Source organism: Panthera leo, chromosome D2 (assembly GCF_018350215.1).
Source record: "Panthera leo isolate Ple1 chromosome D2, P.leo_Ple1_pat1.1, whole genome shotgun sequence".
Lineage (NCBI taxonomy): Eukaryota > Metazoa > Chordata > Mammalia > Carnivora > Felidae > Panthera > Panthera leo.
In genome coordinates, this window is record NC_056689.1 from 86,554,783 (window position 1) to 86,575,095 (window position 20,313).

General features: G+C 61.6%; 1 protein-coding gene across 3 annotated transcripts in view; it reads right to left on the bottom strand.

Annotated features, from left to right (window-relative positions):
• Nucleotides 1–396: 396 nt before the first annotated feature.
• CFAP46 (cilia and flagella associated protein 46) overlaps nt 397–20,313 on the bottom strand; it is a 94,867-nt gene continuing 74,950 nt past the window's right edge. The window contains exons 44-59 of one of the 3 annotated variants that reach the window (XM_042907884.1): nt 19,785–19,955; nt 13,989–14,086; nt 13,470–13,546; nt 12,838–12,968; nt 12,218–12,339; nt 11,288–11,367; nt 9,722–9,880; nt 6,500–6,573; nt 6,338–6,398; nt 6,232–6,267; nt 5,532–5,634; nt 4,372–4,484; nt 2,961–3,042; nt 2,257–2,393; nt 2,098–2,178; nt 397–1,056 (exon numbers count right to left, since the gene is read on the bottom strand). In XM_042907884.1, coding sequence (XP_042763818.1) covers nt 932–1,056; nt 2,098–2,178; nt 2,257–2,393; nt 2,961–3,042; nt 4,372–4,484; nt 5,532–5,634; nt 6,232–6,267; nt 6,338–6,398; nt 6,500–6,573; nt 9,722–9,880; nt 11,288–11,367; nt 12,218–12,339; nt 12,838–12,968; nt 13,470–13,546; nt 13,989–14,086; nt 19,785–19,955 — 1,650 coding nt within the window. In that variant the 3' untranslated portion in view covers nt 397–931. The remainder of the gene's footprint in view (nt 1,057–2,097; nt 2,179–2,256; nt 2,394–2,960; nt 3,043–4,371; nt 4,485–5,531; nt 5,635–6,231; nt 6,268–6,337; nt 6,399–6,499; nt 6,574–9,721; nt 9,881–11,287; nt 11,368–12,217; nt 12,340–12,837; nt 12,969–13,469; nt 13,547–13,988; nt 14,087–19,784; nt 19,956–20,313) is intronic. The other 2 variants (XM_042907885.1, XM_042907886.1) reach the window with 2 other exon arrangements.

The following is a 20,313-nucleotide window of genomic DNA, read 5'->3' on the forward strand; positions in this document are numbered from 1 at the left end:
TCCTGCCACCCTCAACTCTGGCCGGGTGTCCAACCCTGGGACAGTGGCTTCTCCCGGGGCTGTCCTTGCGTGTGGTGCTGCCACGGGGGCAGGGGGGAGGGGGGGCTGGAAGTCCAGCTTTGGGGGAGGTGATGTGGCTGTGTGTCCCACGCTGGGGAACTCCAGCGCACATGTGGTTGCCCCACACAGAGCCTCCGGGTGCCTCCTGGGGGCCCGGCCTCAAGGGCACGTCCACGGGCACCTCCTGCTGGCCTCCTCCGGGCTTGACTTCATTCATTCATGCATTCACTCAGCAAACATTGGCTGGACCCCGCCACAGCATGGTGCCAGACCGAGCGCCCCTCCAGGGACTTGAGCCAAGCTGCGTGCCCGGGGTCACAGAAACCACACCACAGATGCCACACCACAGTGATTTAGTCGTTTTTACTAAAGCACATAAACTTCCAGGAGCCAGGGCGTGGCGGCCAGAGTGGGCATCTGGGACCGTGAGCCTCACCCCAGGGAGGCTGTCTTCCAAAGGGCCCGCCTGCTGCTGACACCCGTGGGAGTGGAGGCCACCCTTTGTCCCAGCCCCTAGGCCCGCGTCCAGGCGGCCCCCCCCCACCACGGGACTATTGGGAACGCCCGGGGCAGGGGAGGGATCTGGGGGTCGGGCAGCTGCGGGGCCAGCCCCGATGCACCCCTCGCCCCACCCGCCCTGCGGAGCCCCCAGAGGCATCCCCTCCCCTCCACGAGGGTCCGGTGCACGTGGTGGGGGGGGGGGGGAACGGAGGCAGCCCCAGAGGCAGCCGGACCGGGAGGCCCTGGCGTGACCCTGCGCAGAACTGGGACTCGGGGACAAGGCCGCTGGAGGAGGGGCGCCTACGGATAGGGTGGGGAGGGGTGGGCGGTGGGTCCTCAGAGGGGCCGTCGAGGTCCGTGTCCTCTGGAGTCACCCAATGGCCAGGTGTGGCAGCCCATACAGGACCGAGTTGAGGGCGACGGGGAGCCGCTCGGAGCCGTGCAGCTGTGGCTGGAAGGACGGCAGCTGGTCCTTGGAGGCCCACGGAGACTCATCTGAGGACGGCACAGCTCACTGGGGGCAGGACGCCCGGGGCCCGAGAGAGGCTCACGCACGCGGGGGGCGGGGGTGCTCCCGACCCTGCCTCCGGACGTAGCCCTGAACACGGGCCCTGCCGCACGCCCACACCCGGGACACCGAGTGTCCCCACCCCCCGTCCCCTCCGCACCACCTCCCCACTCTGAGTGTGAGGCGTCCAGAAGCTTCCAGTAGCTCGGGGCCTCCTCCTGCCACCAGCTGGCCGCCACCGCTAACTGGGGGCAGGGCGTGCATGACAATCACGGTGCTGTCCCTTCCTTTCACCGCCCATCAGCGCGGGACCACGGAGCACGCAGGAGCCACGGCCTCCTCTCCCGCCGCCCCCAGCGCAAGTCAGCAGCTCCTCCACCACCGGCTCTTTCTAGACGCCATCGACCTTCGTGCACCTGCTGACGCCAGGCCCTCCCTCCCTCCTCCATCCGTTGAAGCCGCGCTTATCGTTTGGCACTGTGTTCCGGGCACCGGGGACCACGTAACCCTTTGTGCTGTTTGTCTGAAGCCTTCGCGGTAAGTCACCCTGGGATAAACCTCTCTTAGTTACGGCAGACTGTTCCTTTAACGCGCTGCTCTGCTCGAGCTATGGCTGGTGTCGTGTTTATCTTCAGCCCCAGCACCTTACGTGAAGGTGTGAAGGGGTGTCTGTCTGCTCTGAAGAACAAAGCCCCGGGGCCCCCGCTCCCAGGGAGCACACCTGGGCTTTCAGAACTTATGTGACTTGGACGGTTCTAAAGACAGACGGGCAGTTCTAACAGCCAGGGTGCCTCCCCTAAGGATTTAGGACGCCAGGCGTCCCTGAGGCTGCTGTCAGCCTGTGCAGAGACAGGAGGCAGACACCCTAGCCTGCGGGGCTGCGGGGCTGCGGGGCTGCGGGGCTGCGGGCAGGGACACGGGGCTGTGGAGCTGCAGGGACACTGGCAGAGACGAGGGGCGGGGACACAGGCCGGGAGGTGGCCCTGCACGGCAGAGGACGAGCGGGGATGTGGAACAGCTTCCGTTACCATGGTTGTTCGTGTCCCCAGCTCCCGTCTGCCGGAGGAGATGGGCGGCCCTCCCGATGGGCCTGCCAGCTGTCAACAGATCTAGGAAAGAAACATCCTCAGGCTGGCCAGGGACCCCGCCGGCAGGCTCCCGGGGAGGGGACGGCCGCGCCCACTCACTTTCCCACAGGACGCTGGCCCGCAGCGCATTGTCCTGCAGGAAGGTCGGCCACTGGTTTGCCAGGATGCTCCTGACCCCCACCAGACTCAGAAGGACGGCAGTCTCGACGGGCCTCTCCAGGGACAGCTGGGCCACACTGCGGGGACCAGGATCCAGCGTGACCGCCTGAACCCGTCCCCAGTGCACAGCCCGAAGAGCACCAAGTTGGGCATGTGTCCTTCGATGGACAGCTCTCCAAGTTCTTGGAAGAATCGAGAACGCATTCCCACCCCCCACCCTGCCCGCCTCGGCAGATTAAACGTCATCTAACAAGAAGCCTCCAGAGTGCTGCCAGATCCTTCCGGACCACTCCCAGCATGGCAGTGGAGCCAGGAGTCGCGGCATCCGTCGTGAGGCGGGGACCCTGCTGCGCCACCTCGGCGGCCCCCCCGGCCCTGTGGGGAGCCCCGAAGCCAGGGCACCCTCCCAGCCGCCGCCCTCTGTCCTCGGGGTCTGCGTTGGGGCTGCCCTCCCGCCTCCACAACGCCCCGGCCAGACTCTTCCAGGGAAGGGGTCGGGGCAGACTGCGGAGTCCCGGCTCCCTCGTAGGGCTCTGTCTTCCCCCCACGCCCCCCGGCCCCCACCACGAGCCCCCCAGTCAGGGATGTGGAGGCGGGGCTGCTGGCATGGGGCGGGGGCGGTGGGGGGGGGGGACATCGGGCACCTCTTGCTGTCCGAGTGCTCTGTGTGCCGCTGCATGCTCTCGTAGGACCTCGTCAGGTCCAGCAGGACCATCATCTGGCACCCTGTGGGACCCAGGAGGGCAGAGCTCAGCCGCCGCACGCCCAGGTGGAGGAGGCCAGTGGCCTCGCCTGGCTGGGGCTTGACGTCCACGGGCCCTCTTCCAAGGCCCCCCGGCCACCTGAGCCCGCGGGCACAGCATTTGCTTCGGGAACCCCACACCCTTCACAGGCTCCTGGTGCCAGCGGGCTGGGCTGGGCGGCAGGGGGGCTGGGAGGCACCCTCTGGGCCATGGCCTGGCCCCCCTGCTCAGCAGAGGCTCTTGGCCCCGGTCTTGCTGGGGGAAGGGGGGGCCGGGGGGGGTATTTGGACACACATGGTGAGAGTCGGTCACCCTGGCCCCGTGGGCCCATGAAACAGGTGCCAGTGCCTGAAGTGTGACACTTAGCTATGGATGTGCAGGGGGCCACACGGGACAGAGGTGGACTCCCCACTTGCTACGGTGGCCTGGCTGAGGGCGGTTCAGGGGGGCTGCCCCAGGGGCAGGCGGGACCTCCCATGCGTGAGGACAAGCCTTGGTCGGGAATGGGGCGGGGGGCACCAAGGGTGCCGTCGGCCCCACGCGCGCACTGTGACTTCGCACACCATCTCGTCTGAGAAGGCTTGGAGTTAAGCTTGAGAGGCCTTGTTTCTGCTGCCCTTTGGGGCGAGGACTCTGCCGGGTGACAGGCTTCTGGGATGGGGCGGTGTGTTGGCCTCACCCCCATCTCCAGGGGGCTGGGAAGGAGACAGGTACCAGGTGACCGTGTGCGGCAGAGGGGGGCGGTGTTCAGGTGCCCTGACCACGGGACGAGTGTCCACGTGCTGCCATCAGTGGGTCAGTTTGGGGGCATCTCCGAGGGGTCCTTGAAAAGGCTCTCCTAGCGACTGTGTAGGGCGGCCGGTCATCCAGCCACCCGCTGAGGAAAAGGCGACTCCAGGGCGAGCCAGACCACCACTCAGAAGCCCTCAGGGGACAGCCAGAGGGAACACAAGGCCCAGGGTGCCCACAGTTACACTAGAAGGAGTGGTGGGGGCGTGATCAGCATGTTCCGCGGAAATGCCCACCCCAGCCCTCCTGGACTCTGCAGGCACAGCCCCGGGGGATGACCCACCCAGGCCCTAACTCTGGCTGGGCCTGCCAGGTCCAGAACTCGGAACTGGCAGGAGGGGGGTGAGGGCAGGAGGGGCTTCCCCCACAGCTCTGCCGTGCTTCTAGGGAGGCCCCAGCCCTCGGAGCCCTTCATCAGACAGTCGACGCCTGATGGAGACGCTGGGGCCTGGCTCCGTGTCTGTGCTGGTTCCTGTCGTCCTGGCAGACAGTCAGGCTTGGGGGCGCCGAGGGGCTGTCTCACCTTGTAGGTTCGTGGCAGCCAACCTTTCCACCACTATGTGGGACAGGAAGCTCTCCATCCCGTAGAAGAAGAAGCCACTGCAGCTGCCCAGGAGCTGCTCCCACTCAGCCTGGCTGTAAAGGGAAGGAGGGTGGCCCGGTGGATGGAGCCGGGCAGGCAGCAGGTATCCCAGGGCGTCCCAGGGGGTCCTGGCTGTGGCAGCCGGGACCGGATCTGTCCTGAGGCCTCAGGGCTGCAGCTGCGGGCAGGAGAAACTCTCGGGACGTGTTTCTAAAGCAAAGCCCGTCCTGTGCTCCTTGCTCCCTGTCCCACCCCTCCGCTCAGGCAGAACTAATAATGTGCACCCTCCTGGTGCCCCCTGTTGCCCTCAACCCTGGGTTCTACCCATGTGGTTCTCCTGAGAAGCTACATCCCGTCCCTGGAATGAACCCTCCTTTCACTGTGCAGCGGCTCTGGAAAGTGCTGGAAGGACACTTCCCTAATGGCCAACCTCTCCCAGGTCTCTGAGAGGACCCCAGGTGAGCATCCCTGTTCCCAGCCAGCGCTCTGCACCACTCCAGGAGGCCCCGCCCCCCCCACGCCTCCCCACAGGCCACGCCCACTAACGCCCTTGCGCATCTGCCGGAGGACCCGCCCCAGCAGGCCCCAGGGCACAATCCCACTGCAGCCCCGCCCCTCCCCCCGCAGGCCCCGCCCACCCACAGCCCCACCCAGCACCCCCTCCCCCTGCCCCCAGCACGTTCTCCCCTGCCTTCCCTCAACCAAGTGCCAGAGCCTGGGGCACACCCTGCACCTTGGGCAGAAGTACACCCTTGGGTGCCAGGTCCTCATCTGTAAAGTGGGACAAAGACAATGACCCCCCCCCCCCCCCCCCCCCGCCATCCAGGCACCTTGAGGACCAGGAGCCCACTGCGTGATGACCAAAGGCCGGACCACAGGAGCCTCTGGGGGTGGGGTGGGGGTGTGGTTCCCGGGATAAAATGGGGGTTCAGGGTTGGGGGGAGGCTGAGGGAAACAGGGAGAAGCGAGGGGCCAGGGGGAGACGGAAGCCAGTGGTCCCACCGCCCCCACCCCCACCCCCGAGTGTGGGGAGCACCCCTCTGGTGGGTCACATAAACCGGCTCGATGGGGGACGGTGTCTCCAGACAACAGACACCGACCTCGGGAAGTGCATGTTTCCCAGATGTCCCACCCACAGAGCAGTGAACGAGTCTCGGAATCTTTCCAAAATTTCCCGGGTTACGGAGACAGGAGTCAGCATGTCTGCAACACAAATTGAATGGGGACGAGACACAGGAGCTTGTCTCACACGTGGAACCCTGAGGGGCTACAGGCAGCAGCAGGCCCCGGTGTGACCGCGGCGTGGCCTTGGCGTGTCCCTTGGTGCGCACCTAGCGTGGCCCTCGTGTGGCTGTGGTGGACCTGGTGCGCACAGAGGGGGACAAGGTGGAGTCGACATCTATCGCTTGTGGAAATGTCAGCGCTCCTTCCCTTCCCTAAATCTCTCCTAAAGAGGTTTTGAAAGCCAGCTTAGCAAAAGAAAAACCCAAGGAACTAAACACTTAAAGCCACAGGGGACGGCACCAAGCCACGTTTCGGGCCCTGAGGGTCACCGGACCTCGCGTCAGGGGCTCATTCGTCGTACAACTGACGTCCTGACTTGGCTGTGATGGCCAGGAAGGGCCGCAGAGCACAGGTGCGCGTCCGGGCCCCAGGGCCCCACTCCCCCTGCGTGGTCGGGGTAACGGGAGGCGGCCGAGAGCAGAGGCCGCAGCGCTGAGCCCGCGCCACGCTGCGCCAGAGTCCACGGGGGGGTTGTGGCCTGTGTGTGCACGTCGAGGGCCCGTGAGAGGCACTTGCCTATGACCCGGGCCTCCTCGTAGGGGTCCACGATGACTGGGTCTGGGTTAAGGAGCAACAGCCCGCAGGCTTGGGTGTCGCGGGCGGTGGGGCGGATAAAGGATACACTTGAAGTTGTCGGGGTCGACCACGATGCAGTCGGGGGGGATGAGCCGGGGCGCAGCGTCCTGCTCCACAGACAAGGGTCTTTAGGGGCCCCGTGGCCCGCAGGCGGACCCCGGGCTCCCCGGGCCCTCCGCCTGTGGCCGGCGAGGCCTCCTCTGCCCACCTTGTGTCCCTTCTTAGCTGGATTTCTCTTCCTGAACTGTCTGCCTTTGCCCTCCTTCTTCACGGCCCCGTCGGCTGCGGACAAGAAAAGAAGGTGTTTGGAGCCAGTAGAGGTGGAGGCACGAGGCAGTACGAACGCACTAAACGCCCCTGAACTGTTCACTTTAAGGGGGTTCATTTTACATTCTGTAAATTTCATCTCAATAAAAAAAAAAAACCCAAGAAGTAGTGACAACGATTGATTTTAATTTTTCTGAAGTTGTGAAAGCAGCAATTTCTCCCATGTAAAGGCTCGCGGGACTGGCAAAGGCCCGAGCCAGGAGACCTCGAGAAAGGAACAGTCACCAGAGAAGCCCCCGGCCCACCTGGCTGGCCATTCACACACCACGCGGGGCACCCGCCAGTGTGCCTGCTGCAGCGGCCCTGTTGCGGGGCCAGACCCTGCTGGCTCCCTGCCTCCTGCACGGGCATTTCCACCTCACTGCTCTGCTGGCTTGTGGATTCTTTTGCAAGTTCTGAAAATAGTGACAGGTGACTTCCTCTCTGTCGGCCCTCATGTCTCTTATTCCTGTGGGTGCACTCACATTCCAGGAGGGAACGGGCGCAAGAGCAGGGCTCTGGCCGCGTCCTATGTGCTGTGCCATCAAGAAGGCGGTTTGCTGGGGACCCGGATGGACCCTCCGCCAGGGCGAGCGGTGTTCATTCCCAGCCGGTTTGCTAAGAATTTCTATTACGAATGCATTCATTTTAAGAAATGCTGTCTCTCTGCAGTGACTAAGATGCTTATTAAGTTCGTTTTCCCTTGGTCTAATTTAATGACGCTTATAACTTTCAAGGTCAGAATGGGTGATGAAAATCATATTTTTCTCTCTCGTGCCGTTCTTGGCAGTTTGGAGGTGTGGGGCCAACAGAGGCTGGAGGGGTGGCCCTTTTTCCCAATTCTCAGGGAGATTTGTTAAGATTGACATCAGCTGTTTCTGGAAAGTCTACCCGGTCGGTTTCAACAGCAGATGTAGGTCCACTAATCTCCCCTCTTTGTTGGTTATGAGAGCACGCGGAGTTTTCCTCCTTGAGTCCACGAGCTGTGTTTTCCAGGACTCGGCCTGCTTCGGCCACGCGCTTGAACGTACTTCGTAAGGTCACTCGTAGCGTCGTCTTACCATCTTTCGGATCTCTAATGCATCTGTAGGGTCGGAGTCTCTTTTCACTCCTCACGTTGTGCATTTGTGCCCCATCCACATTTTTCTTGACCATTCTCACTGGAATGTGTCTATTTTACGAGTTTTTAAAAACTTTTGTCTCTTTGCTGATGTCTGCTCATGTGCTTGCGGCCCCCCCTCCTCTGCCTTGAGGATTTTGTGTTTTTGCTCCAACTCCATAAATTCCATGCTCAACTTCCACACTTCCAGAGACTAGCGGTCTGGGGCCTTCCTGTGATCACTTCTCCTGAGTCCCACGAGATACGCAGGGGTGCGGTTTTAAATTTCCAAATGGGGATTCAAGAAAGCCACCTTTTGGTAGTGGTCTCCGTGCTGACCACGCTGGCGTCGGCCAGCATCTGGGATGGTTCCGGGTGCTGCTCCCCATATTTTGAGGCTATCAACCGTTGCCGCTGTGTGACGACCCCACCCCAGAGCGCCTCTGGCTGTGGAGCCTGTTCCACGCGGCAGTAGGCAGCTGTCCCTTCCGGTCACCCTGACGATCTCTTTCTGACGCGGGGTGTCCTTTGGCTTAGCCACGTCTCTTGTACACACGGCACCTGTGTGTGCAACGTCCTCTTGTCCACGCCGTCACTCAGTGGGCAGGCGTGTGGCCCGTTTGTGTATTTACTTACGATCTAGATGGAATAAGTCCCGTCGCCCCACTGTTTGGTTTGTGTTTGTCCCACTATCTGTGCGTGCTTCCCCGTCACCGGCTCTCGCAGCCCCACGGCTGCGTCATTTCTCTCGTTCGTCTTCCCTCTTCACCAGCGTGGACTCTATACGCCGATTCCCTTCTTCTGTGGTTGTCCGTAGACGTGTACTGGGAGCACTCACCACACAGAGAACCTGCCTCCAGCCTGGGCCGTTGGACACTTCTGCTTGTCACCCCTCGGCAAAGCATTAGAAAGGCTCACCTCCCATTTAGCCAGTGTTTCTGTCACTCCACGGTGAGAACCGTTGCCGCTGTAACAAGTGACCACAATGGAGGGACTTAAAGCAACACACACGTGGTTCTCACACTTGTGCAGAGGAGTCCTTCTGGCGGACGATTTGCCCGGGACTGCTTCCTCCTGGGGCTGCGCACAACGGGTTCCACCTTGTCCAGCCTGGGCTCGGGCGCCGCCCCATCCTTAGAGGCAGCAGCATGGCCTCCTCCCATCTGTCTGTGACCTCCTGCCTCCATCTTACGAGGGGCTGCTCTGCCTTGGACGCCGTTAAAATGCCGCCGGGGGGCTCATCAGTCTGACCGCCTTCCCTGGAGTCTCCGCTCCGCTTCTCATGTTGGGGGCTTCTGGAAACTTCTGGACACACGGGGTTACAGTCTTTGTCCGATTCTGGGGGGACACCGGCGGTCCCTGGTCCCAGGACTCCCCTCCCAGGGCTCGGGCCGTGGCGCATTGGGCCCCGCGTCCCCCGTGGCTCCCTCTCGGGGCTCAGGCTCCGTGCCCGCTCTCTGGCGTCGCAAAGCCGCTGCTCCCTCTACGTCGCCTTTCCCCTGCTTTCAGTTGGAAGGGCAGAGGTGGCCCTTGCCGCTCCATCCGGGATGCAGGTGAAGGTGCAAACTATTTGTTCTCAGCTTCCCTTCCTACTCACTGAAGTGCAGCGTGTCTGCCGGGGACGGCACGGAGGGAGGGCCTTCCCATACCCGGCGCACCTGCGTGAAAGGCGCCCGCGGACAGGCCACGGTCAGCCGGAGTCCGCAGCTGCCCCCAGGCCCGCGTCCCGGCCCCCGAACCTCCGGTCATCACCTTTCGCCACCTAGTCCGTGACTAGCCCGTCACCGGCTGCTGGCTGCCGTCCCTGCCTTTCAAACCCAAGCGTGCCAGGCCACGGCCGACGCTCAGTGCCCCCTTCGGCGCGACTCACAGACGCCCGGCACACACCAGCGGTTCTGCGATACCTCGAACCCACGCGTGCCTAGAAAAGCGCTGCCACGGCCCATGATGACCGTCTGCCAGGAGTCCACGTGAAGGTAACCTGGTCCCGTTTTGAAGTTAACTGTGGCCCAGGACACCTCTCACCTGTCTCCTCTCGACGGAGGCGGCTCCACAGCACCTGCAGGGAAAACTCTCGGGCCACGGAGTCCACCCCTTCCTCAAACACGGAGAGACCTTCCAGCGGCAGCTCCAGAAGATGCCTGTCCGCAATGAGGATGGTGTCGTTCGCAGCCTCGGGCTCAGCTGTGGACAGGGCAGCACCAGCTACGGAGGCCGCAGGAGACGAGCTCCCGAGGACGCGCAGACCCCTGGGCGGGCCTGCCCGTCACCGCTGATGCCGGTCGGCTGGAGACACAGGAAGAAGTCTGAGCTCGGCTCAGCCTGTGACGGGAGGGGGGCAGGGGGGCGGCAGGACGCGCGGGGGGCGTCCGGGGGCAGGACGGCACAGCTGGGTCACGGCTCCGAGCCGGACGCAGCCTGGGTCACAGGACGGCCGGGCCTCCGCGGGTCTGAGGGCCCGCCTCCCGGAGCAGGTCCTGGAATCCACGACTCCTAACCGGGGAGCCACCTCTCAGAGGACGAAGCCTTGCACCCGTGATGTGGCAGCTCCTCCACGTGACCACGGAACCCTCGGAGGATCACGTGGGCCCTGCTTGGCCAGTTAGAGAAACCCTGTCCTTTCCGACAGGCGTAAATGGTAGTAAGGGTGAGGCCACCAGACCCCTCGGTCGAATTTACCGTACGCACGAAGGGAAACAAATCACTGCGGTGAGCGAGGGCTGCGTCTGGGGATCTCAGGTCCGAATCCCGGCGGACCAAGGTGACCGCGGGTGGGCCGACTCCGGCCCCTCAGCTGGAGCGGGAAGCACCACCCCCTGCCCCGCAGCCGCACGCACCCCCCACCCTCATCTGTCGTCCGGCTGCGGAGCCGCGAGTGCGTGCAGGTGGGTGCGCGGTGGCAGCGCCGCGTGGGGAGGGGGCACCAGCGGGGCTTCCGGGTCAGAGCACCTGCTGGGTCAGAGCACCCGAGGCGGGCGCGCTCCTTTCCCTCCCGCCCGATGACCCCGCGTGGGCCCCAGAAAAGGACACAGATGAAAATGCCTTCGAACGAGAGCGATGGATACGACCGCAGGTGCCGGGTGGGAGATGGACGCCTCGTGGTCACACTCCGCTCCGGCCGCAGGGCTGGGAGGGCGGCGCGAGCGCATTTCCCACGTTTTCAGGCCCATCGAGTGGGAAACCGGAGGGGCTGTCCTGACCGCGTGGAGACGACCGGGAAGCCCCCGGAGCTCAGGCGCTGGGCGCCCCCTCCCCAGGGGCGGCCAGACCAGCACGCGTCGTCCTTCACTCAGGAGCCAGCAGGTCCCTGTGCAGAAGCTGGTCGCGCCCTCGTGTCATCTGGGGCGCCCGCTCCCGAGGGTGACGGGCAGTATGCCACCACGTGGGCCACCAGCTCCCCCAGGAGGGGCGGGTCTGCGGGTGCAGGAAGCCCCCGCTCCGGGCTCTGGTACGTGGGGCACACAGACCCCTGAGGGGACTTTCTCACGCCCTGTGGGCGCTCAGCACCCTGGGAGACCCTCAGGGGACGCCTATTTCTGACCCACCTGGGCTTCCCCAACCCAGCTTCCCCTCCGGCGTGCTCTCACTCACCCCGGGACAGGGACACTTTCCTTTCCTTGTCTTTGCCCTTTGGTCTCCCTGAATCCGTGACGACGGTGGGCACCTGTGTTCTGGAGGCCAAAGGCACGTCCTCAGGTTTTTAAAAACACACGAAAATCACACGTACTAAGGACGTAAAGAACATCTCCCTGGACCGTTTCACATCAGGGCAGGGAGTGTCACTTTTGGGGGCCGGTCTCACGGAGATGGGGGCAGGGATAACTGGGCACAGACAGAAACAAAGGCGGCCCAAGGCCTCTGCCTTCCCTACCAAGAATAAGTCAAAGGGGTTCAGGACCCCGGGCCACGTGTCCCACTCCCACCCTGTACGGGCACCAGGCACTGCAAGGGCATGGGGCGGAGGGGACCTGAGTGGTGGGGATGTTCCCCCAGAAAAGATTTTCAGCAGAGTCGGGACTTTTTCCCTAAGACAGAGGCCCCGAGTCGGGCATTCTGGATTTGAGGGGCCCTTTGACCTTTCCCGTCTGAATTCAGCACGGTCTGATTTAGGGCAGAGCAAAGCTCATCAACTTCACGGCAGAGACCCGAACCTCCACGTGGGAATGACGCCCACCCAGCCCACCGCCGGCCACTCAGCTCATGCTGGGCTTCGGGGAGGCTGGGGTCAGAGCTGGCTTGCAGGCTGAGCCCCCGTCCTGGCCAACCTGGCCCCCAGCCCCCTATTCCTGACCGCCCCCAGCACCTTCGGGCATCACTTCTGGGGACAGAGAGATGGTGATTCCCTTCCCTGTCCCGAGGAGAGTCCTGGACTTTGTGCTCGAAACCCGCCCCCACCCGGACCACGACATCTAGCTAGCACTGCCCTGTCCCCCCCCCCACCCCCCCACCCCGTGGCCTCCACCCTCGTGCCGGGAGCTGCTCAGACAGCAAACACTTCCGCAATCAGCCCGCGACAGGTACCTGGCCTCAGGGCTGCCGAGCACTGGAAACAGCGGCCTCAGGTACCCCTCCATGGACGCCAGGACTTCCCCAAACTTCCGCAGAGAGTGCCCTTCCCTCTCAGGAGGCGCGTTTTCCAATTCCTGACTCAGCCCAAACATCAGGCCGTGATCAGAGGCGTCTCAGGGGGCCTCATAAAATCCCAGCCCAGTTAGCGCACAGAGTGAGGAAGACACTGCAGGACCCGCCCTTCCAGAAAAAAGCTTGGCGGCCAGGGGCGCGGCTCAGCTGCACAGCAGGCTCCTTGCACCCCACCGGCCTGCCCCAGGCACCGGGCTCCACCGGACCCCAGACTCCTTGCCGGTCCCAGCCGCCCGCTCCTCTGGGGCCCGCCCTGGCGCCCCCAGCCCCACTGGTTCCTCTGCTCACATCATGGAGGCACCTGCACCAGGCTCGCTCGAGGAGTCGAAAAGCATCGGCCATCCTGCCGGGACCCCGACCTGGGCGTCCGGCAACGCCTGGGGTCCGGATGACCGTTGCCGCTCACCCAGCACCCCTCCTTCACCTCACTGCAGCCGGGCCGGGGTCCTGGTCCCACCTGCGTGACGGAGCAGCCCAGGCAGCTGGGCTCGGGGTCTCACCGTGCTCGAGTTCAGGGCCATGTCCTCATTGGTCACCTCCACCTGGGTCAGCTCCCGGAACTGCTGGGCATCGGCCAATAGGCAGGAGAAGGTGGCTGGGTTCACGGCCACCCGTGCCACCTTGCAGAAGCCTGTGGAGACCGACACTGCCGCTGTCCCCCCCCCCCCCATAGTCTGAGGGGCCGAGGACAGACGGAGCAGGGGCTGTGCATGAACACTGGGAGTCGATACACACGGGCACTCATGGTGGCTGTCAGAGTGGGGGCTCAGGCGGGTGTCCCCCAGTCTACAGCCTTCCTTAGTTTTCAGTGAAACAGGAAGTGGAATTATGTGCCTGAGGTGTAAGGAAGAAAGGGGGAAGTAGTGATTCCTGGGAGAAGAGATTGTGGAGCCGAGTGAGGGCCACCCAGGGACTTTGAGCATCACCAGCCCCGAGGGCAGCCGAGGCTGGGGTCCGGCCCTGGGAAACACACGTCTCTGCCCAAGTTCCCGTCTCTCACGGGCTCAACGAGCCCCACCCAGCAAGCCTCCCCCCGCTTCAGGCCCCCCCCTCCCCCGGTGGAGAAAGGCAGGTCCACCTGCCCCCCTGCTGAGGACCGTGTTTGAGGACCGCCTCCTGCAACGGAACTCACCGCCCGCTTGGGGCATCTTCCCTTTGGCCGCAGGGACCGACCTGGGTCTCTCGTAGGCAGCGCCATACAGATGGGTCCTGTTGCCAGGACACGGGGCAGGGTCAGAGCCCAGCTCGTGGGGCCCTCGGGGAGCCCGTTCAGCGGACCACACACACCCTGGTGGGGCCCCCTCCCCACGAATGCCTTGGCCAAGTCAAGACACAGAATTGAAACAGACCCATCTGGGCACAGTCGTCGCCGTGAGCTGTCTGACTTCTCTCTGCTCGGCAGGTGCACGGGCATCGTGTCCCCCTGTCATGCCAGCCTGGTGGGACGCCGCACCCACCCCCTCTCAGCCTGGAGCACCTGCTGGCCTGTGTCTGTCCAGCCAGGGCCTTCGGTGCACCCATAACGTGCCCTGCATGGTGACAACCTCCCCCCCCCCCCCCGCCCCCAGTGACAGTGCCGTGTCCACGCTGCTCCGCTAGACTTCTTAACAGGGTGGCCAACGTCCCCAGAACAGGGACAAGAAGGACTTACCTGTCCCGCCCGTGCTGCAGAAAGAGAATCCGAAAAGTAGGAGGCATTTCATTCAGGTGGTTAAAATGCTGCTCAGTGACCCAGAGATTTTGCCAAGCCTGCGTGTGACAGACAGGAATCAACGGACCACGCCAGATGCTGGCACAGTCCCTGAGCTGTGCTCAGACGCTTCGTGCCAGGCCTCTGGCTGGGGTCTGCCCAGGCCGGCCTGGGGCGCGACCCCTGCAGGACTCGCGGCCGCCACAAGGGGGCAGAGGGCGCACGCGGACTTCACTGGGATCCACCCAGCTTGCATCCTCTTGGCCTGTGTCGCAAACTTGACCCGCCCTACACATGCAGGCGTAAGAACCCAAACAAGTAACAAACGGAAGATCCACCCGCAACCTAGTGCCTTCCCTCTGTTCCTCCGCCCGGTCCCCTGAACGCCACAAGGCGTGGTCACACGCGTGCCCCTGCCCTCCGCGCACCCTGCTCCCAGGGCACCTGCTCCGAGGCGCATCTGGCTGGGGCGCGCACCCCGTCCCGAGCCCACCCCCTCACCCTCCCCGGCTCCGAGGCGCATCCCGCTCCGCAGCCGTCCCGAGGAACCGGCCCACAAGCACGGGTCCCCACTTGCTACTGAAACCAGCCTCGGGGTGGCGAGCACCGACGGGTGTCTGCACTCACGTCTGAGCACCGATGGTATCTGCATTCATGTCCCAGCTACAGGCGGAGCAGGCACAAGGCAGAAGCATGACCCAGCCACACCCACCCGCCCAGAGGTGGAGCTAGGGCGTCTGGCGCGGAGCGCCCCCTGCTGGGGACCAGACTGGCTTCTTGGAGAGCGCAGTGAGCCCGCCAACAGCCTCTGTCCTCTCCTGGCAGTGGCAGTCCCGTTTGGGCCACCTGGGAAGCTGCGGGTCGGGCCCTGGGCATGTGCTCCCTGGGGACCACGCGGGGGCATTCCACGGGGGTGCAGGCCAGGGACACAGGTGCAGCTGAGCACAGACCCCGACGCCAGAGGGGCTGCTGCGTGGATGCAGGCCCACCCCACCCGTGTGACCCGGGTCCTGCTGAACCTGTCCATTTTAGCGCCTCTGGGGGTCTGGCAGCATCTGAATGCAGGCCTCTTTGCATTCCGCTAATAACTAATGAAGTTGGGGGCCAATAAAAATGTCTATCGACCATTTGGGTATCTTTTGTGAAATTCCACTCTTGTCATTCTTTCCTGCGGGAGTGTCTTTTTCTCACTGACGGGAGCACATCCCCAGTACCACGGGATGTGAGCTCGGGGCCTTTTCTCGGGCTCGCTTGTGTTTAAGTTTGTATTAAAGTACACATGTGCTGCTATGCTAGTTTTGGGTGTACAATGTGGTGATTCGACACTTCGACGCAGCACCCAGGGCTCATCGCGACAGGTGCCCTCCTCGGTCCTGTCACCGGGATCTGCACCACGGTGCCCCTCGCCCCTCGGGGTCACCCTTGACATATGTTGGACGTTATGTGGATGGGTCCATTTCCAGACTTTTCTTCTGTGCCACTGGTCATTGTCTCTGTATGTGTATATATTCCCCATGTGTCAATAACATGCTGATCGCGTCAATAACAAGGTCCTGATACCTTGTATAGCAAGTGGGCATTTCTGCACAAATTTTAGAATTGGATCGTCAGTTCTTAAAAAGGTAAACGCCTGCTGGGAGTCTGATGAGGCTTCTGTGGCAACTGCAGATTCATGGCCCATAGGACGCCTTCCTGGGGTGACTTGGCATTTAGGCTCACAAGGCCGCCCAGGAGAATCAGGACAGGTCGGTTCTGGGCACCCCTCTCTCTGGGAGCCATTCCCGGAGACTCCTGTCCGCCCAGTGACAGGTCAGGTACATGGGAATGAGCTCCACAGAGGGCGGGTGCGGGATCACCTGTCAAGTGGTTCTGGCTCATCGTCAACCACGGGCCACTTTCTTAGAGAGCGATACTGACCACGAACTCGGGGGAACACAGCCAGAGTCAGCCCAAGGAGGAAAGCACACACACCTGTCCCTTTGTCCACAGAGAGCAGACGGTCGTCGGAACTGCACGGAGCCTTCCGCCCACACACAGCCCACCTCCTCTGTGCGCATCTTCTCGGATTTCTCTCAGATGGTTTGTAGTTTTCAGGGGAGAGGCCAGGGGTATCTCGTGTCCGATTTCCCCCAGGTACTGATTGTTTTGCTGCTACTGAAGACAGTGTCACTCAGGTATTTTCCTTTTCTGCTTGTTTGCACCTGGCATGCGGAGTGCAGCTGACGCTTCTCTAACGACCTGCGAAATGGGCACATCGGGCTGGGCTCCCGGCCTCTGTGCTGACTGTTGTTCCTTCACCCCGCCTTTCACCTCTGGCCTCACTGGACGATGCGGAACAGAAGCGCTGACGGCCTCCAGGGCTCCGCCACTCCTGGCTGGAGAAAATCTTTCAACCCTTCAGCAGATAGGCTGAGGTTTGCTCGGGGTTTAAAGGATGTCCTTCATCAAGTTCTATCAATATGGTGAATTACGTTCATGTTTTTAATATGAAGCCACAGGGAACGTGGCCGTTTGATGCTGACGCACGACCAGGATCTGGCTGGCCAGTGTCTCGTGTCTGCCGATGAGAGAGATTTTCCTTCCTTGTAGCACCACCACTAGGTTTCCAGTATGGAGACTTAGCAGACCTTAAAAGAAAGAGGAAGTATTCCTATTCTCTAGGAGCGTTGGGGAGGTTATCTGTACCTTCACCGTTTGGCAGAATTTACTGGTGAAGCCGACTGGGTCTGGGATTTTCTTTGTGGGGATGTTTTTAATAAAGGATTCAATTTCTTTAACAGCTAATAAATTATTCAGATTTTCTGTTCTGTCAGCTTGTACGTTGTATTTTTTGAGAAATTTGTCTATTCCATCCCAATCGTCAAGATAACTGGAGTAAGGTTATAGAGAATATTCCCTTACGAGCCTTGTGATGTCCAAAGGGTCTCTATGATGTCTTTCTGGTACTGGTATTGGAATCTTTCTGGGTTTTTTTTTCCTTTTTTTTTTTCTTTATTGGGTCTTCCTAAATGTTCATCAACTTTATCAAAATCTTCTCTTTGGAGCCCTTTGATCAGTGTTGGTTTCCTCTATTGTATGTTTGTTTTCAAATTTCGCTATTTCTGTTGCTGTATTTCTAATTTTTTATTTTCTATTTTTCTTAGGTGTTTTTGTTCCAGCCTCTAGAAATCGAAATCTTAGTTACCGTTTTTAAGATTTTTCTCCCTCTAGTCAAGGCTGTATTTTTCCTCTAAGCCCTGCTTTAGACAAGTCTCATAGGTTTTGACATGTAGTGTTTTCATTCTCTAACTCGGTTTAAAACACTTTCTAAATTTCATTGTGATTCCTTCTTTGACTAACCGATGATGATGCTCTCAAAGCAACGGTATCTTTCAGCTGCATCATTTCTAATTCAGTCTCACTGTGGTTGGAAAACAAATGGGAGGATCTCGCTCTGTTGGTGTGTTCAGCTTTGCCACGGCCCGGCTCTGGTCCCTTCTGGTACACGCTCCGTCCAGCCGTCCACGTGGCCGTGGGTCCTCCGCCAGACGTGGGCCTGTCCAGGGCTCCTCTGTTCCTATCCCTTCTGCTTTGGGTATTTGAATCTCCGTCATCGTATGTGAAGGTTTAGGATTGTGATTCCCTGTTGACTGATTCCGGGTCACCCAGCTTTCATGTCAGTAGTAACTTCATGATGTAGATGCTCTCTCTCATCTTTTCCGCTCAATATTTCCGGGTCCTTGTGTGTAAAACGTACCCCTTTTAAGCAGCACATAATTGGACTTTGTTTTTCTTTTCATCCACTCTGACAGTCTTGGTCTTCGGCTTGTTATACTTACTACGACCACAAACCCGTTGGGTTTCTGTCTACTTTGCTCTGCCTTTTCCCCACTGGGACCATATGCTTTTATATTCCCTCACCTCCCCCGCTCTTTCTGCCTGTCTCTGGGATAATAAAATACTATTATTTGATTTTTTCCTTTTTATTAACTTAGTCACACATTACTTTAGTGGTTACCCTGGGAACTAAGACATTCACCTTTGGCTCATTAGAGTCTAATAAAGATGTAACTTTACCTTTCCCAAGGAGTGACAGACCCTCGGCATCATCTAATCCTTCATCTAATCCTTCCTGCTCTTTGTTTTACTGTCTTGCCTATTAATTCCACAAAATAATTTCAGCTCCACAAGATGTTAGAATTACTGTCTTACGCAGTCAAATTTTATTTCCTATCACTAAACGTTTGCCTTTGGAGTATTCGAGGCACTTGGAGTATTCGAGCCTGCCACATGTCCCAGAGGGCCGGCAGTGATGCAGGGACAGACGGGGACAGAGTCCCCTCTCGGGAGCTGGAGCTCAGCCTGCTCTCAGTGTGTCCACAGCTGGGCCTTTAAAGACAGCGTTTGGTACCACTGACCTGGCTCCTGCTGTGGCCGCTGCGGTAGCCTGGCTGTGCTCTGCGCCCCACCCCCAGGTGCAGCCGACCCCCGAGTCTGTGACCAGAGTCAGTGCAGGTCTCCCACAAGGATCCTCGAAACAGGAGGAGGAGGAGGAGGAGTTGACACAACACCCGTGACAGAGATGGCCGCCTCGGACCCCATCCTACCACGGACCCCGTCCCGCCTCAGACCCTGTCCCCATGGACCCCATCCTGTCTTGGACCCCATCCCGCCTCGGACCCCGTCCCACCATGGACCCTGTCCTGTCTTGGAACCCGTCCCACCATGGACCCTGTCCTGTCTTGGAACCCGTCCCACCATGGACCCCATCCTGTCTTCGAACTTGATCCGCATGGACCCCGTCCCGCCTCGGACCCCGTCCCACCATGGACCCTGTTCCACTTTGGACCTCATCCCACCTCGGACTGGGTCTCGTCTTGGACCGAGCTCCTGCGCCCCCTGCGTCTGGCTCTGTCCTCAGCCCTGCACATGCACTGATTGATGTACATGGTCCCTCAGGTTTCCTCTGAAGTTAGCGCTGGGTCACCATCACCCCAGCCACAGTGACACACACGGACGTGTCCTCCAAAGGTGGGCAGCTGGGCTGTGGGGAACGGCCTGCCTGTGGACCGGCCTGCGGTCCCTGCACCTCCTGGGGCCTGCAGTGCTCCTCAGGAGGAGGGAGGCTTTCCAGCACGGGGGCTAAGGCCCTGGCTCTCAGCAGGGGGCGGTTCTGGGGACAGTTCGGGGTGTCCCGACTGGAGGGGGAGCTACTGGCATCTGGTGGGAAGAGACCAGGGGCGCCCCTCAACTTCCCATGGAGCACAGGACGCCTCACCGCAAGCAAGACAGGGGACGGAGGGAGACAGGAAGCCGTGGAGGGAGGGAACGAGGTCAGACCCACACAGGTGCACAGAAGCAACAGGGAAGGAGGGGAGAGGGACCAGCCAGGGGGCTCCAGGCCGCTTCCCGACTTGCTAGGTTTTCACCGAGTCCCGCTCCTTCAAATACCCCTCTTCACAGCTGCTCGTCCCAGCACGAGGAGGTGGGGTGACTGCAGCGTTCCACGGCGGCTGAAGGAGGACCCTCGGGGGCCCTGTGGCTCCCGCCCTCTGCCGCGGGCCTGGGATGTAGGGTCACCGGGGCGGCGGGCCCTCATCCCCACGAGGCCCTCGAGGAACGGGAGGTCACAGAGGGTGAGTGGCACCCCAGAACCGCGCGCCGACAAGAGGGGAGCCAGGATTTGGACCCGGCCCGAATCCTCCCCAGTCGGGCTGGCCACAGCAGAGCGACGCAGCACAGCTGTGAGAACGGGGACGGCTCGGGGGGCTCGCTCACCTTGGAAACGACCGCCAGCCTCTGCCTCACGCTCGCGAACAAGTTGGTGGACGTCCTCCCCTTCCGCTTCAGCTGGTGCTCCAGCCGCAGCAGGGCCGCCAGCTGTGAGCTGCTGGTGTCGTCCGTGGCCGTGAACAGCACGTCCCGCATCATCTCTGAGGCCGAGCAGCTCTGAACCAGACAGGAGGGGCCCGGGGGCCTGAGCCCTGCCCTGGGCCGGTGGCGCCCACGCGCGAGGGTGGACGGGGCTGCACGGCCGCTCCTGCTACCGGCTTCTTGGGATGCCGTGCTGCTCCCGGCCCCCCGCCACCGCGCTCCCGGCACCCGCCCACCCCTTTGCTCTGAGCCTCAAGAGCACGAGGCTTGCCCGGCCACCGGGGATGTCGGTAACAGGGGCTGCGGCTCGGGGAACCTGGGTGGGGGGGCGGCCTTCCCTACTGCTTCCGGTGGCCGGAAGCGCCCTCTTCCGGCTGAGCGCCGCTCTCAAGGCAGAGACCGGCCGGGCGCCGGCGGGAGGGAGCGCCGGGTG